This window comes from Struthio camelus, chromosome 17 (genome assembly GCF_040807025.1).
Source record: "Struthio camelus isolate bStrCam1 chromosome 17, bStrCam1.hap1, whole genome shotgun sequence".
Classification (NCBI taxonomy): Eukaryota; Metazoa; Chordata; class Aves; order Struthioniformes; family Struthionidae; genus Struthio; species Struthio camelus.
This window is the reverse complement of record NC_090958.1, coordinates 5,095,272-5,108,449: the sequence shown is the minus strand read 5'-3', so window position 1 is coordinate 5,108,449 and position 13,178 is coordinate 5,095,272. Positions and strand designations below refer to the sequence as shown.

At 52.5% G+C, this 13,178-nt stretch overlaps 1 protein-coding gene across 5 annotated transcripts in view; it reads left to right on the top strand.

The window, feature by feature from the left end:
- The window catches only part of NF2 (NF2, moesin-ezrin-radixin like (MERLIN) tumor suppressor), a 39,670-nt gene that overhangs the window by 23,997 nt on the left and 2,495 nt on the right, over positions 1–13,178 (top strand). Inside the window, exons 12-17 of one of the 5 annotated variants that reach the window (XM_068910922.1) lie at positions 196–413; positions 1,383–1,488; positions 6,037–6,167; positions 7,769–7,928; positions 9,675–9,734; positions 11,202–11,213. In XM_068910922.1, coding sequence (XP_068767023.1) covers positions 196–413; positions 1,383–1,488; positions 6,037–6,167; positions 7,769–7,928; positions 9,675–9,710 — 651 coding nt within the window. In that variant the 3' untranslated portion in view covers positions 9,711–9,734; positions 11,202–11,213. Of the gene's footprint in view, positions 1–195; positions 414–1,382; positions 1,489–6,036; positions 6,168–7,768; positions 7,929–9,674; positions 9,735–11,201; positions 11,214–13,178 lie in introns of those variants that run through there. The other 4 variants (XM_068910921.1, XM_068910923.1, XM_068910920.1 and 1 more) reach the window with 4 other exon arrangements.

The following is a 13,178-nucleotide window of genomic DNA, read 5'->3' as shown; positions in this document are numbered from 1 at the left end:
CAGAGCCTGGGCACAGCCGGGTCTTGGCTGGGGACCGCTCTGCAAAAGGCTGCGGCTTTCACAAAATAGGGGGGACTTCCTGGGCTGCAGCGGCTGTGCAGAGCAAGCAGCTCGGGGCCCCGTTCTGGAGGCTGTGAGCGCATTCAGGGTACTGTTCAGTGCGCTCTTAACTGTTTAATGTGTGGTAATTCGCAGATGAGGTCCGAAGAGACAGCAGACTTGCTGGCTGAGAAGGCCCAGATCACAGAGGAGGAGGCCAAGCTTCTGGCTCAGAAAGCAGCCGAGGCCGAGCAGGAGATGCAGCGGATCAAAGCCACGGCAATCCGGACGGAGGAGGAGAAACGGCTGATGGAGCAGAAGGTGCTGGAGGCAGAGATGTTGGCACTGAAAATGGCCGAGGAGTCTGAGCGGAGGTCAGCGGGTAAACCTTGCAGCTGCCTCTGCGCTTTGCTTTCCAACCCTCTCCTGACTTAGCCGAAACAGCGGCTCATGCCTCAAGTTAGTCCATGCAGCAGTTTGCAGCGAGCCTGTGGCCTCCCGTGCCCATGCCATGGCAAGTGGCCCCAAGGCTTGGCCAGTTCCTTTCTGCTCTGCCATTGGTGCTTCTCGCGCCCCAGCAGTGGCAGCCGAAGCCAGCTCTACTTTTGGGTGCTTTGTGTGAGCACCCACTGCATTCACCAGCATGTGTGACAACGTTAATAATGCTTGGGTTTGGTTTTTCTCTGGATGTTAGATCTACATTCATTATTCTCCCTTTGTCCTCATGTTTCCCTCTCAGCTTTTAAGTTCTTTTAAGTTCTCCTACGCACCTGTGAGGTCTCTGTTTCAGGCCAGCCTTGAGGGTTCCCTCACTTCCACAATCCTTATTTCTTGTTAAAACTGGTTTCCCTCTTGCTGCCAGAACCAGGTCCCACGGTGCATTTGACAGTGAGCAAATTAAAGATCGCATTTGTTTCCTTCCAACCAATTACTCCTTTCCATGTGCACGTGCTCAATTTCAGCCCTGGAGGAATGCTTGCCCTCTCTCCTCTTCCCTGCTGTGATCTCTGACTTGTGAAATCTCTGCTCAGATTTCAACCCAGCAGAGAAGCTTCCTCTGTCTGTTGGCTTTCTGTTGGGAGGAATTCTTGGGAGTTCTTGAGCTTCAAGGGGAAATGTTAGTGTTAGAGTTGCCCTACGTGTTGGATTTTTGTACTGTTGACTTAAAATATCCCGCATGTCAGGAGTTCCAGCGTTTCCCTTGCTCAAACAATCCCTTAGTTTAGGTCTCGTTGCAGGACAGATCTCAACCTGTCCTGCATCTAGACTGTAATACTACTTCTCTGTCTTCTCATTCCTCAGCTTTGGTCTGATATTCACCATGCTTGCTGTTTCCTTCGCAGGGCAAAGGAGGCTGATCAGCTAAAGCAAGACCTCCAGGAGGCTCGAGAGTCTGAGCGGAGAGCGAAGCAGAAGCTCCTGGAGATCACCAGCAAGTCCTCGTACACGGTAAGAGCGATCTGTGTCATCATCCCTTTTCCAGCTAATAAGTGTGACTTCTTCTGTAGCCTGGAGGAGTCTCCTGTCTTTGTGGTTCCCTCCCAGCAGGGCAGGGGGTATCAACTGGCTTAGCAAGTGTTCAAAACTATTTTGCAGCGTTTGCCTTTCTCATCCGGGCACCCTGCCCAGCAGATCACTTTGCTCTCTTTCCTCCCATCTGCCCTGCCTCATCGTGCAAAAGCAAGAGAGCTGCCAATGGAATTAAAAGGCAATGAATTTTAAACTAAATTTAACAAATATGCCAAAGCCATACTTTGTTAGCTGATGGAGTTTCCCAGCTCAGTGAGAGCCTTTAAAATAGAGTTAAATACTTGTGAAATGAGTGTCCTTGTTCCTGGTCGATAGGATAAACATTGTTCAGAACCTGTAAATTCATTCTTCATCTATGCACCAGAAAAGAACTTCCTTGCATGGAGATAATTCCACAGTTGCCCATGAGGAGGGTTTCACACCTTCATCTGAAGCATCTCTCTCTGCTTGCTGCCAGGGACCGAACACCAGAGTAAATGACCGTTGCTCCAAGTCTGTCTGGCAGCTCTTTTCCTCAACTTTTCTAATGGTGCTGTGGGGCCTGCAGAAGCCCCCCGGGGCTCCCCTTCCGGCAGCTCCCACCTGATGGCTGTGCTGCCTCTCTGTCCCACGGGGTGATGGGGGAAGAGCTCAAAGTCTTCGGGAATAAACTCAACTGATGTACATGGGAGTTATCGATCCAGCCAGGACTGAAGTTTTAATTTGTACCTGCAGGCTCCTTCCCCCTCTCCTCCCGAAAGCTATAGGGAGCAGCTTGAAGAGGGTTTGAGATGAAGTTATTTTTCATTCCCATTCTCTGAAGCTCCCTGCAAAAATGTTCAGAAGCTTCTAAGAAACTGCGGTGACGAGAAAAGTTTCAGCGTAGGGACCCTCAGTCAGGTCCAGCTGCCCTGGTGATTTGTTAACCCTTTAATTCTCTAAACTTGCACATGGATGGAGCGGCCTCGTTAGAAACCTTCCAGGTCCAGGCTCCCTCCTGCTGCCGTGTCTGTCCGCAGTCAAAGCGGCAGAGCTGTGATTGCTCAGCTCTGCTGTGTAAATCCCCGGGGCTGTCCGTGCTCGTCAGGGTATTCCTGCCTGTGGCGTTACAGGCTAATTACAGGGAATGTTTACAGCATTGCCTAAAATCCTTAAAATAAATAAATAAATAAAAATAAAAAAAACTACCCCACCAGCTGCATCTCTCGGAGGCAGTCTGTGCTGCTTGCAGACTCGTTGCACTGCGTCCTCTCCCTTCCTGCGAGAGCATTGGCCTCCTGGACACAGCTGCCAGGGCCGGTCAGGGAGGGAAAATGCTTTTTTCTCCCCAGTTAAGTGGCACAGTCCCCTCCTGTACCTCTTGTAGGCCAGGGAGGAGCACCATATCCCACAGCCTTGGCGGCAGTTATTTTCCGAGCTTGGCAGGCTGCGGAGGTGGCCGTTGTGTCAATTCTCTCCTTCTGCACATGTTTGGTCGCAGGCGAGCGGCGTGCTCTGAAACGCCGTTCTGGCGCAGCGCTTCAGCCAGCCAGCGTCGGGAGAGCATGTGTCCGGTATCGGGCAAGCATGCGTTTGCCGCATGCGAGGGACCCAGCGGGGAAGGGAATGAGCCAGAGCAGCCTGTGAGGGATGGAGGTGTTTGGAAAGCTGCCGCTGGGAGCATGGTGTCCCTCCAGCGAATGGCAGCTCTGCCAAGCTGTGCCGTACCCCAGCTCCTCTCCTCCTTAATGAGGGTTTAACTCTGAGCTTGCTCTTTCCTGTTATCCCAGTGCTGGAGTTGCTCGGTCCCCCGGCACTGAGAGCCAGCTGGAGCATCCCGCCTGGAGAGCAGGAGCGAGAGGAAGGGAGGAGTGGGGGGATGAGCTGCAGAAAAGGCAAGAAATAGTTTAAAAATAATTATTTTTTGGTAACTTTCCTGTCCCTTATACCAGCTCTTTAAAGCTCATTAAGCGCAAGCTGCTTCTGCACTGATGTTCCTGCAGCTGATGCAGGAGCAGGAAAGGGAACGTGAATCCGTGTCTCGGGAGCAGCCGCAATCCCTTCTGCCCCTCTTGCCCCAGTGATCCACCCCAGCCTGTCGTCACTGTCGTAGTCACCACCTGATGCATCTCATTTCAGTGTCCTCCTTGTAGCCTTCACTGCCTGTCAGCTACTGCTTGTGGCAAGTCTGAAGGCTGTCACCTCGTCTTTGGTTTACTTGAAATAATCGGTTGTCAGGCTTGCCCAAATTCCCCATGCAGCAAAGTAATGGCACCGGCAATCACAGACGTTCTCCCCGTGGGGAAGCCTCGTGGCGTGCCTTGCTCGGTGCTTCCTTCACATCTTGCGGCTTGTTTGCGCTCTGAAGGGGCGGCTGCTGCCGGCACAGTGCTCGCCTCTGCTCCTTGCTGGGAATCACTTTAATGCGGCACTGGAGCGATGCAGTTTGTGCCGGGTGAGGAAATGCAGAAGGGAAAAGAACCATGTCCCTTTAGGGAGCTGCACCTTGAATAAAGATGACGGTGTCATGTGCAAGATTTGCAGGGTTATGGCAAATGTCAGGGGAATGCTTTGCTCTGGAGTCCTAAGTCTATGCCTTTCCTTGCTCTTTCCTTGCTCTTTCCTTGCTCTTTCCTTCACCAATTTTCTCCTATTTCTTGCTGCTTCATGAAAGCAGTGCTGAGCAAAGGGGAGTACATGATTGTAGTAACCCTGACAAATTGCCATGAGGTCTTAATGGTTGCAGCACCTGCAATTCCTGCTCCAGTGATGATGCTGTTGGTTTTTTTTATTTTTAACACAACTCCATAGACTCGTGCTGAAAAATTGTTAAAGGATGTTTTAAGGCCAGCAGGATGGTAGTGGATATTTCGCTCGCCTGCACAGCAGAGAGCACAGGACCTCCCATAATGTCTCTGCGAACACCCGTGTGTCTGATGCAGCAAAGGGGCTTGAATGCCAATGCGATGCGGGTATGTAAATCAGTTAAAGTGCTTGGGCAGATCCGTCCCCTTTCCTCGGAGACGGGGATTTCAGTCCTCGGCTGCCCTTTTCCCAGCACCTGCAGAATTAATGCGGCCACGCTCTTTGCTGGCAATGGTTGAAAATGGGATAAGAAATGGTGTTTTCCTTGTAGTTTAAGTCTACCTGAGCTGTAACCTGCAGCATTTTAGCTTTGGCTCTGCAGGGAAAGGAGATGTCATCCTGCTCGAGCGTGCTCAGCTGGGCTACTTGCAAATTTGAGGTGGGTGGCGCGGGAGGTTATTGCACAGAGCAAATCTAGCAGAGCTGGGTGTCCTTTTGAGAGCTGGACAGTGTTTTGCATAACCAAAATATGGGCTCAGCATGCCTGTAGCCGTTTCGACTCAAACCCACAGCTCGCGACCTCCTCTAACGTACTGCAAGAGCAGAAGTGATGATTTAAGTCCAGAAGCTCTTCCTCTGCTGGTAACGAGCCCATTTATTAGAGCAGCAACAGAATTTATGACTGAGAGCAGGGTCTTTTTTTTAGGTAAAGAGAAAAGCCGAGGGCCTGGCAGCGGGTGAGATATCGCAGCTCTTTGTAGGAGGACGAATGTCCCCAGTCTGTGTTCAGCTACTATTTAAGCGATTCCCTGTGTTATCTCTGCATTTGTGGTTGAATCTAGCAGCGGTTCCCAAACGCTTGGAACTGCAAATCACTGCTAAGTGAAAAGTGTATCGCGCATCTCTGTGTGCCTTATCGAAATTGCAGTCAAAGTTAAGCCCTTGGGATTACGCTGTCCTTTGATTACACTTTCCGGAGCACTGGAGTGCAGGACACAACTGTCACACCTTGACCCCGTTCATAGCGCTCTCTTCTTAAATGTAATTTAATCTCTTAAAGAGCTGCCAGATGCCTTCCAAAAAGCGGCTTCTGACCAGCACTGCTTTAACAAGGGGTAATAACCCCTGGACTTGACAAAATTTCTCCAGTAGATTTTGAAGGCAGGTGGTTTAGTCGCCACTTTACCACCGCAAAGAGCGGGGGCCCAGAGGGGCAATAGCTGAGGGTTGAGGAGCAAATGGAGAAGGGAGTGGGGGGATCTGCAGGCCCTCTCTGGTGCTGGAGACACGGGACTTGTTTGCTGCTCTGCTCCTACAGTCCAGGAGGTACTTGCCGGCTTTTGGATTAAAAGATCACAAGCTGAAAAATAACTGCTTAATCTATCCAGCGGGAAGTTTGAGCCTGCGTACATGCTTCAAAAAGATGATTGTGGGCCCTGGTGCCTCAGGAATATACATGCTCCTTCCCTTCCCCAGTGCAAATAATGAAATCCTTCCAGTTTAGTACAACATAAATACACCCAGCTCCAAAAAAACTATGTTATTACCTATACGAGCAACAGGTTATGCTTGTTAAAGCATTAGGAAGCAGCTCCTTGCACTGCAGCCTTTGGCGTTTTTCCGATTTCACCCTTCTGTTACAGACCATTTATCGATAGAAACACGTGCACGGCCAAAAGTGGTTAATTTGCCCTCTCTCTTTAGCAGCCCATGAACTCCAGTACAACAGCACTGCCCACCGACCTTCCAAGCTTCAACCTCATCAGCGAGAGCCTCTCCTTTGACTTCAAGGATACAGACATGAAGAGGCTTTCGATGGAAATTGAGAAGGAGAAGTACGTGGCAGGCTTTCTGTCTGTTGGGTTTTGGTACTGACCTGGCTCGCTTGCAGTAAATGGTACCGTAGCAGGGCTGAATGCAACTTTTATGCTCCAGATAAGCATTGATTTGAGGTGAAAGAGGCAAAAATCTGTTAACAGCAGTTCGACTGCTGGTGTGTTGGGCTGTCCCAGGCTGGCATCTGTGCATTTGCAGTATGTCCAGGCCGAGTAAAGATAGCTGGATGCTGTGCAAAAGTCCTGTGTTAGGGCTTAACCCCTTTTTCTTTGAGGCTGAGACATGTTTACTTATAAAAAAAAGTGTACACAGGCAGGCTTGGAGGTGATTATTGGCTTTGATCTGCGTTTTCCTGCAAGTGTTAGCACAGCCCCTGAAACTCTAAATTTAGCACAAATCAAAGCAGACCGGATTTTAAGCTCTTTAGCAATAACACACTTTGTCCATTGGGGAGCAGAACAAAGCTAGAAGGGATTTGCCGTAATGCTGTGGTCAAAACTCCCTGGGGCTTGAAGGAAACTCCCCCGGATCCCACAGGACGGGTTTTTGTGCCTCTGCTTGTGACCCTCTCCTGCGTCTGACATAACAGAGTACTGGTTTAGAGATGAATGTTAAAAGCTCCTCCAAAAGCCAGAAAGGAAAAACACCGAAGCTGTGAATAGCAGGAAGTTTCCTGATTGTTTTCTGTACCCAGGCTGCTAACTAGGGCATCCCACTTTTCTAAGCAGGAAGATCTCGGCTCAGCCGAATGATAAAAGCGATAACGTGTTTTCGCTGACTTCTGTGGGAGAGCTCTCGCTCCTCAGGTGCTGACATGAACTTCATTACAAATTTCCACCCTCTGAAAGGGTCCTTGTTAGCGTGCTGGCACTTTCGCTTAAATCTTCATATTTAATTGCAAATACTGACTGGCAGGGTGGGATTTATTTTTTTGCCAGTAGATGCTTCATCACTGAAGGCAGTTAAGGCCAGGAGTCCTGAGAGCAGCTGATTTTTTTTGGAGCCCTCTCTTCCAGGGATGCTGTATATCTTAAAGATGCCTGATATTTTGGAGGCAGTGCTCGCTCCCACGCCTTTCACAATCTAAATCCCTCTAAAACATGCAAAGTCTGTACGTTGGGTTCATTGCTCGCCCTCGCAAAGTGGCCTGAAAGAGTTCATGCCTTTTTTTTGTGAGCAGGGTTTGAGGGAGATTGAGCAGCAGAGTAGAGCAACGCCACTTAAATCAGAGTCTTGCAGACGGAAGCTGCATAGTATTAGCCCAAGTCGTGGTGCAGGTTCAGTTGAAAATGGGAAGACTTATAAATATCATCTGGCGGCCCTCAACTGGCTATATTTTTATAGTAACGTGACTTACGGTCTGGTTCTTGGGTCAGCTGTCTGGGTCCTTTTTTCAATAATGAACAAATCGCTCTCAGACCATTGCTCAGGGTAGCTTAAGGTGTACGCTATAAACTAGTGTTGTTGGCTCCACACTCTAGAAATGATGAAGATTGTGGGGGTGGGTTCTGTTACAATTCCGTTATCGGCTGCCGTGCTATTAGGTAGCCGTGTGCAGATGGCTGGTGCTAACCTCAGGCCTGTTTTGTGTATGCGCTAGGGTCGAGTACATGGAGAAAAGCAAACATCTGCAGGAGCAACTGAACGAGTTGAAGACAGAGATCGAGGCGCTGAAGCTGAAGGAGAGAGAGACGGCGCTGGATATATTGCACAATGAGAACACCAGCCGAGGCAACAGCAAGCACAACACTATTAAAAAGGTATCTGAGGGCTCCAGTTTATATCTCACCCGATGAAATCCTTTAAAAGCCACGATAAAATTGCCCTTCCCTTTGGTTTAGCTTTTGCACAAAGCATTATAATAAAAATGTTTGACTTAGGCTTTCTTCCCGGGCTGCTTAGCTCTGAACCGGGGCACGGAGAATTTCAGCTGCTGCTGGGTCCCGTTTTGGGTTTGCCACAACCCAGCATTGGCTCTTCAGTGCTGGGTGAAGGGATGCAAAGGCCTAGAGGTTTGAACTTTAGCAAAAGCTGGGCAGAGATGCCATGAGGAGAGGTTTGCTGCACTAGTGACCCCAGGAGCAGGAAAAGCCCTAACTCCTTATTCCAACCGTGCCATAAACGTGTTACGAGGGAGCAGACTTGAGCTTGACTGGTGCATAGTGAGGGGGAGAGCATTCCTGATTTATGGGCAGAAGGAGCCTCCTCTACTCTTTCAGTCTGTTCTTGAGTAACCTGTCGTGAAGCTGCAAATCCTAACGGTGAGACCTCTCCCAGGCGCAGCTGGATGAGGTGTCTCTTCCCTTCGCTTTGGCCCCTGCAGCCGCTTGCCTCTCTAAATGTGCTTGCAATTAATGCTGGGCCAGAAAGCTAGGGTGATGGGCTCTGCTAGCACAGGTGTCATGCACATGCAAGGTCTGAACAAAACCCCTTCTTTATTTTTGCATCCAGTCCTTTTTCTTTTGCTTGGTAGCTCTGCTGTTCTCCCAGCAGAGCTCTTTGTTCTAAGGGGCCGGTGATAAGTCTCTGACTTGCAGCGGTGGGATGTAACGGTCATCTCCTGCCACCTGAAAAGGCTTTTGCCCAGACTTCCTCCCAGTAACTGTTCTCGTGAAAGACACAGAAATCTGTAGCTGGATAGCGCGCTTGGCAGGGATGCAGCTTGTGGTGATGGAAAGAGGTTTTAAAAAAATAAATCCTCACCTTTGCACTGGTCCCAGCAGAGAGGTACATCTGACAGGGTTGGAAAGTACCTGTTTGTGCTGACTTTCCTGGTTGAGAGTTTATGATCGTTGACTTGGGGCATGGAAATGCAGTGAGCAGATCTCGCTTCCAGGTCTGCCCCGCGCTAGCCCGGAGCTGTCCGAGTCCCCGCGTCTCCCGCAGGAGGTCTATAAAAATCTTCACAGCCTCTTTTGTCATCTTAAAATCTGAGAACATTTCCTCTCCCCTTGGGTTTTGTCTCCACGCGCAGCATCTGCGGTTGAAAGAGGAAATGCTAAATTTTTGCTTTTGCCGGGAGCTTTTGAGAGGTGGTGGTCCCGTTTGCCGCACTCAAAGGTGGCGAGGCAGTCTGGCAGGCACCTGTCAAGTGATCGTCCCCATAATTGGGACTGCGCGGCCGGTCTTTGCTCCCCTGGCGCTGGCGCCTTGTCCTGTCCTGCGCTCTTGCAGGGTGCTGAGGCTCGCGCATCTCTGCCTCAGGAGCTAAGACTTTTGCATAATAGCGGAGCACAGGAGAATACAATTGCGGACTGCTTTTGTTCCTGCCGTCGGGAGGACTTTGGTCGGTCTGGTTGTGCTGGAAAGGGCAATTTAAGATGCTGCAAATGGAAAAGCTGGTGGTGGTTTAGCAGTGCTCAACTCATGCCAAACCTCTGCTCCACCTGGGAAAGCACCGATCGTTTCGGCATTCTGCCCGAGCCCTACAGATTGCACAAATGACCTGCCGTTACTTATATCACAGAGGACTTTTTTGTTTTGTTCATTTTATTTTGCCCGTTTAGCCTCAAGCCCAGGGCAGAAGACCTATCTGCATTTGAGACTGCCGAGCAGGTTACGCCAAGGTACCCTGTGCGCGGTGGTGGGATCGCTGGCTGCGGCGCTAACCCGTGCACGTGCTTGCCCTTGGCCTGCGCTGCGCTTGCCAGCCCCGCGCCGCTCCTCCCATGCCATGGCCTTGCGTTTCGCCGGCGCCAGACCCAGCTCCCCGGCACTCAGCACCCTGCCCGACTCTCACTCCATTGCTGGTGTTCACAGGTCCTTTGCTTTTGCACCTCATCCTCTGCACTGGGGAGTGTTGTCTTCGGCGGGAGCTGAGCCGGCAGGCATGGATGCTTAAATAATGAAACATGCCTGGTTTTGCTCCGCTGCCAGTGGCTGGAAAGCTAGCGGCTGTACCAGGCGGCCTTTGGAGATTTCTTTAACGAAGTAAAGCAGAGCCTTCCCCCTTGTTGGCTGCAGAAGGAAAGTCAGGATTTAGAAAAGCAAAAGCGATGGCATCAAGCCTCCATCTCTCGCTGCTGCTGCTAAAACTGCCGTAATCTAGAAATCGGCACTTCTGTCTCAGAGCAGGGCAGCGTGTGGGTGTAAGACCAGCCTTTGCTCGTGGGTGAAGTAGCAGACGGCTGAGGATAGCCAGCGTCCGCAGGGGTTTCTGAGGAGAGACTGCAGCTGGGGTGGTCTGGGGAGCAGGTGCTGGGTGTTTCCCACGGCCACAGGTGCCCGTCCCCAGCTCTGGGTTCTCCACTCGTGCCCACAGCCCTGAAGAGCTGTGGCCATTGGAAGCGGAGAAGGTTTCCCCCATGTCCCTGGGCGCTGAATTAGTCCCTATTCCTGGGCTCGCAGGCACCAGCCCCTTTTTAAATGACTCAAATCACTGCACTTCAGCCAGGTCCTTGCGGGAGACGGTTTCCCAATTTGAGTGTTGGCTGAGGAAGTGCCTGCTCGAACGCTCCGGCGGCGCCGGCCTTGGAAAGCGGTAGCGTCTGTGTGCGGGAAGGGGAGCAGACAGACGCGACGCAGCTGGACTCGTCAGCTTGGCAGGGACACGTTCGCGAAGCTCTTTCCAAAGTTGCCTTCATCCCAAGGGTAGCTTGTGCTGGGCTTCGCTGCGAAGCTCTGCTCCTTTCCCTGAGTCGCCTGGTGGTTTCGGCTCTGTTAACACCATGTCTGTCCTTTCCAGAAACTGCTTTTCCTCAAAGGTTTTGGCCTTGTTTCATGTGTCCAGGTGCATGCGGAGAAGTGACTTGCGTGCCTCTAGGGAAGATGGGGTTGGGGAAGGGTTGGGTTTTTGGTTTTGGTTTTGTTTGTTTGGGGGGGTTTTTTTGCTCTCGATTGCAGCCACATGGCGAGCGCTGCTGGGTGACCGCAGGGCTTTGGTGCCTGCCTTTGAAGACACCTGCTAAGTTTTTCAGTTTTAATTACATTTTTAACGTGCTAACCCTTTTTTTATGGATTGCCTCCTCCAGCAGCCTTGCCGACGCGGGCTGGCTCAGCGCCTCTGGACGGCTCAGCTTCAGCAGGGTTTGCCTCTCACCCTGCAGTAAAATAGGAAAAAAAGCCCATTTTGTCCTCATGTCCTCTGGTGGAAACCTTCTCTTGAGATGGGCTGCTGCTCACAGATGTGAACGCAAGCAGGCCTTTCATTCCCCTTGCTTTCTTCTCGCCCCGTCATGCTTATTAACTGGGATTTAAGCCCTTTGAAGGATCCCGGCACAGAGCAAACCTCCTGTTCCCAGACAGGCAGCTTCGTCCTTGCCCAGTGCCCTGCTCCTTCGCTAAATGCGCCCCATCTTTCCAGCTAGGCTTTCGCTCGGCTGCCGCAGCCCGAGGGGCTGCCGTTGGGTTTGAGTCGGCTGCGAGGACGCGGCACGTCACAGGCTCCCTCGGGCCTCGCTCCGCCGACCAGCGCTATCGCTGCCCGCGATAACTGGTGCAGGCATCCGGGGTGGGTGAGTCGTTGCTTGCAGCGCCGTTCCCAGCTAATCCCATCCTTTTGTGGTGTAGCAGTGCCCTGGAAAGCCAGTGAATGCAGATGTTGTCCGTCGTTGAGGCATCTGGGAAATGCAGCAGGAGTTTGGTGGGCTACTGCAAACTTGAGTTATTTTTCAGCAATTGGCCAGTCTGGACTTCTAACATCGTTGGGCCACAAATAACGATGCTCTATCGCCTTCCTGCGCGCCACCAAGCGAGGTGGCCGAGCCCTCTGGACGTGCTGGAGGCTTTCGAGGGGATGGGTGTTGCGGCAGCTGGTTTCTGTCTGCATTTCCTGGCTCCTCGGTCCATCTTACCTTGCTAGGGCTCCCCTCAAGGACTTGAGCAGCTCTGGCTGGGTCTCCTTGCGCTCACCGATCTCCCGGAGCCTCCCGGGCTTGGCTTCTCCACGTCTGGGACCCGCAGACTCCCTGCGTGGAGCAGATCTTTCACTCCAGCCGGGCGACAGAGCGACGCGGCCGCTGTGGAGGACGAGGAGGAGGATGTCGTGCTGCCTCTGGGCCTCGTCCTGGAGAGGATTTGACCAGCCCAAGAAGTACTTTGCTCCGGGCAAAGCGACAGGAAGGGCTTGACGGAGCCAAGTGGTGCAGAGCAGGCTCAGCTGCACCGAGGTTGGGTCCCGTCCCTGCTGGCTTGCTGGCTGAGCCGGTGGCTTTGGGCCAGCCAGCGCCTTCCCGAGTGCTCCCAATGCCAGGAGGCAGCACCCTGCCTGGTCTCGCCTGTGCGTATCCGTGTCCGGAGGCCATATCCCTGCCGGGGCATTTTATTTCTCACCAGCTGCTCGCTTGCAGGCGAGGTGTTGCCTTCTCCATCCCGCTTCGCCTTGGAGCCAGGCAGCCAAACTCCCCGACGTCTCAAGCAGGGCCAAGTGGCCTCTTTTCCTTGTTTACAAGGAGCGAAATGAAAGCGGCAGACGGCAGGGCTATCAGCTATTTTTGCGCCGGCCTTTGAAAGAGCGTTTCCTTCCGACGCGGCGTCGGCTTCTCTCTTCTAAACATCCTCATCAAAGCGTTGGAGGCTGCGAAGCGAGAGAGCGTGGGAGGGAGCGAGACCGGGGGCGGTGGGCAGGAGATGCGGGAGGTTGGCGCTGGAGAAAATAAACGTTGGCGGAAACGTCCAGCCGCAGCGTGGAGCGGGCAGGGGCTGGAGAAGGCCGTTAGGGTGCGCGGGGTGGCAATGCAGAGGCTTTCGTGGCTGCAGTGCCCCATTTAGGGCCCGGCGGGGCCAGGAGCTCTCCCCGCGGCACGGGAGCAGGGTGCCTCCTCCGTGAGCCTGCTTCAGCCCAAACCCAGAAATGCCCCAGAAATGAGATTTTTTTTCAAAATCCCTCAGCTGGCAGAGTGCAACACTGGCACGGATGTGGCTGCTTTTGATTAAAAGCTCCCCGGCTACTGGGGAGGGAGCAGAAACCCTCCCGGGGAGCGAGGGGCAGCCAGCACCGTCCGGGGGACCAGACGGACACGATTCCCGTCTCTTTTGCCGAGGTCTCCCGGGTACCGAGGCGGGCCAGGGGG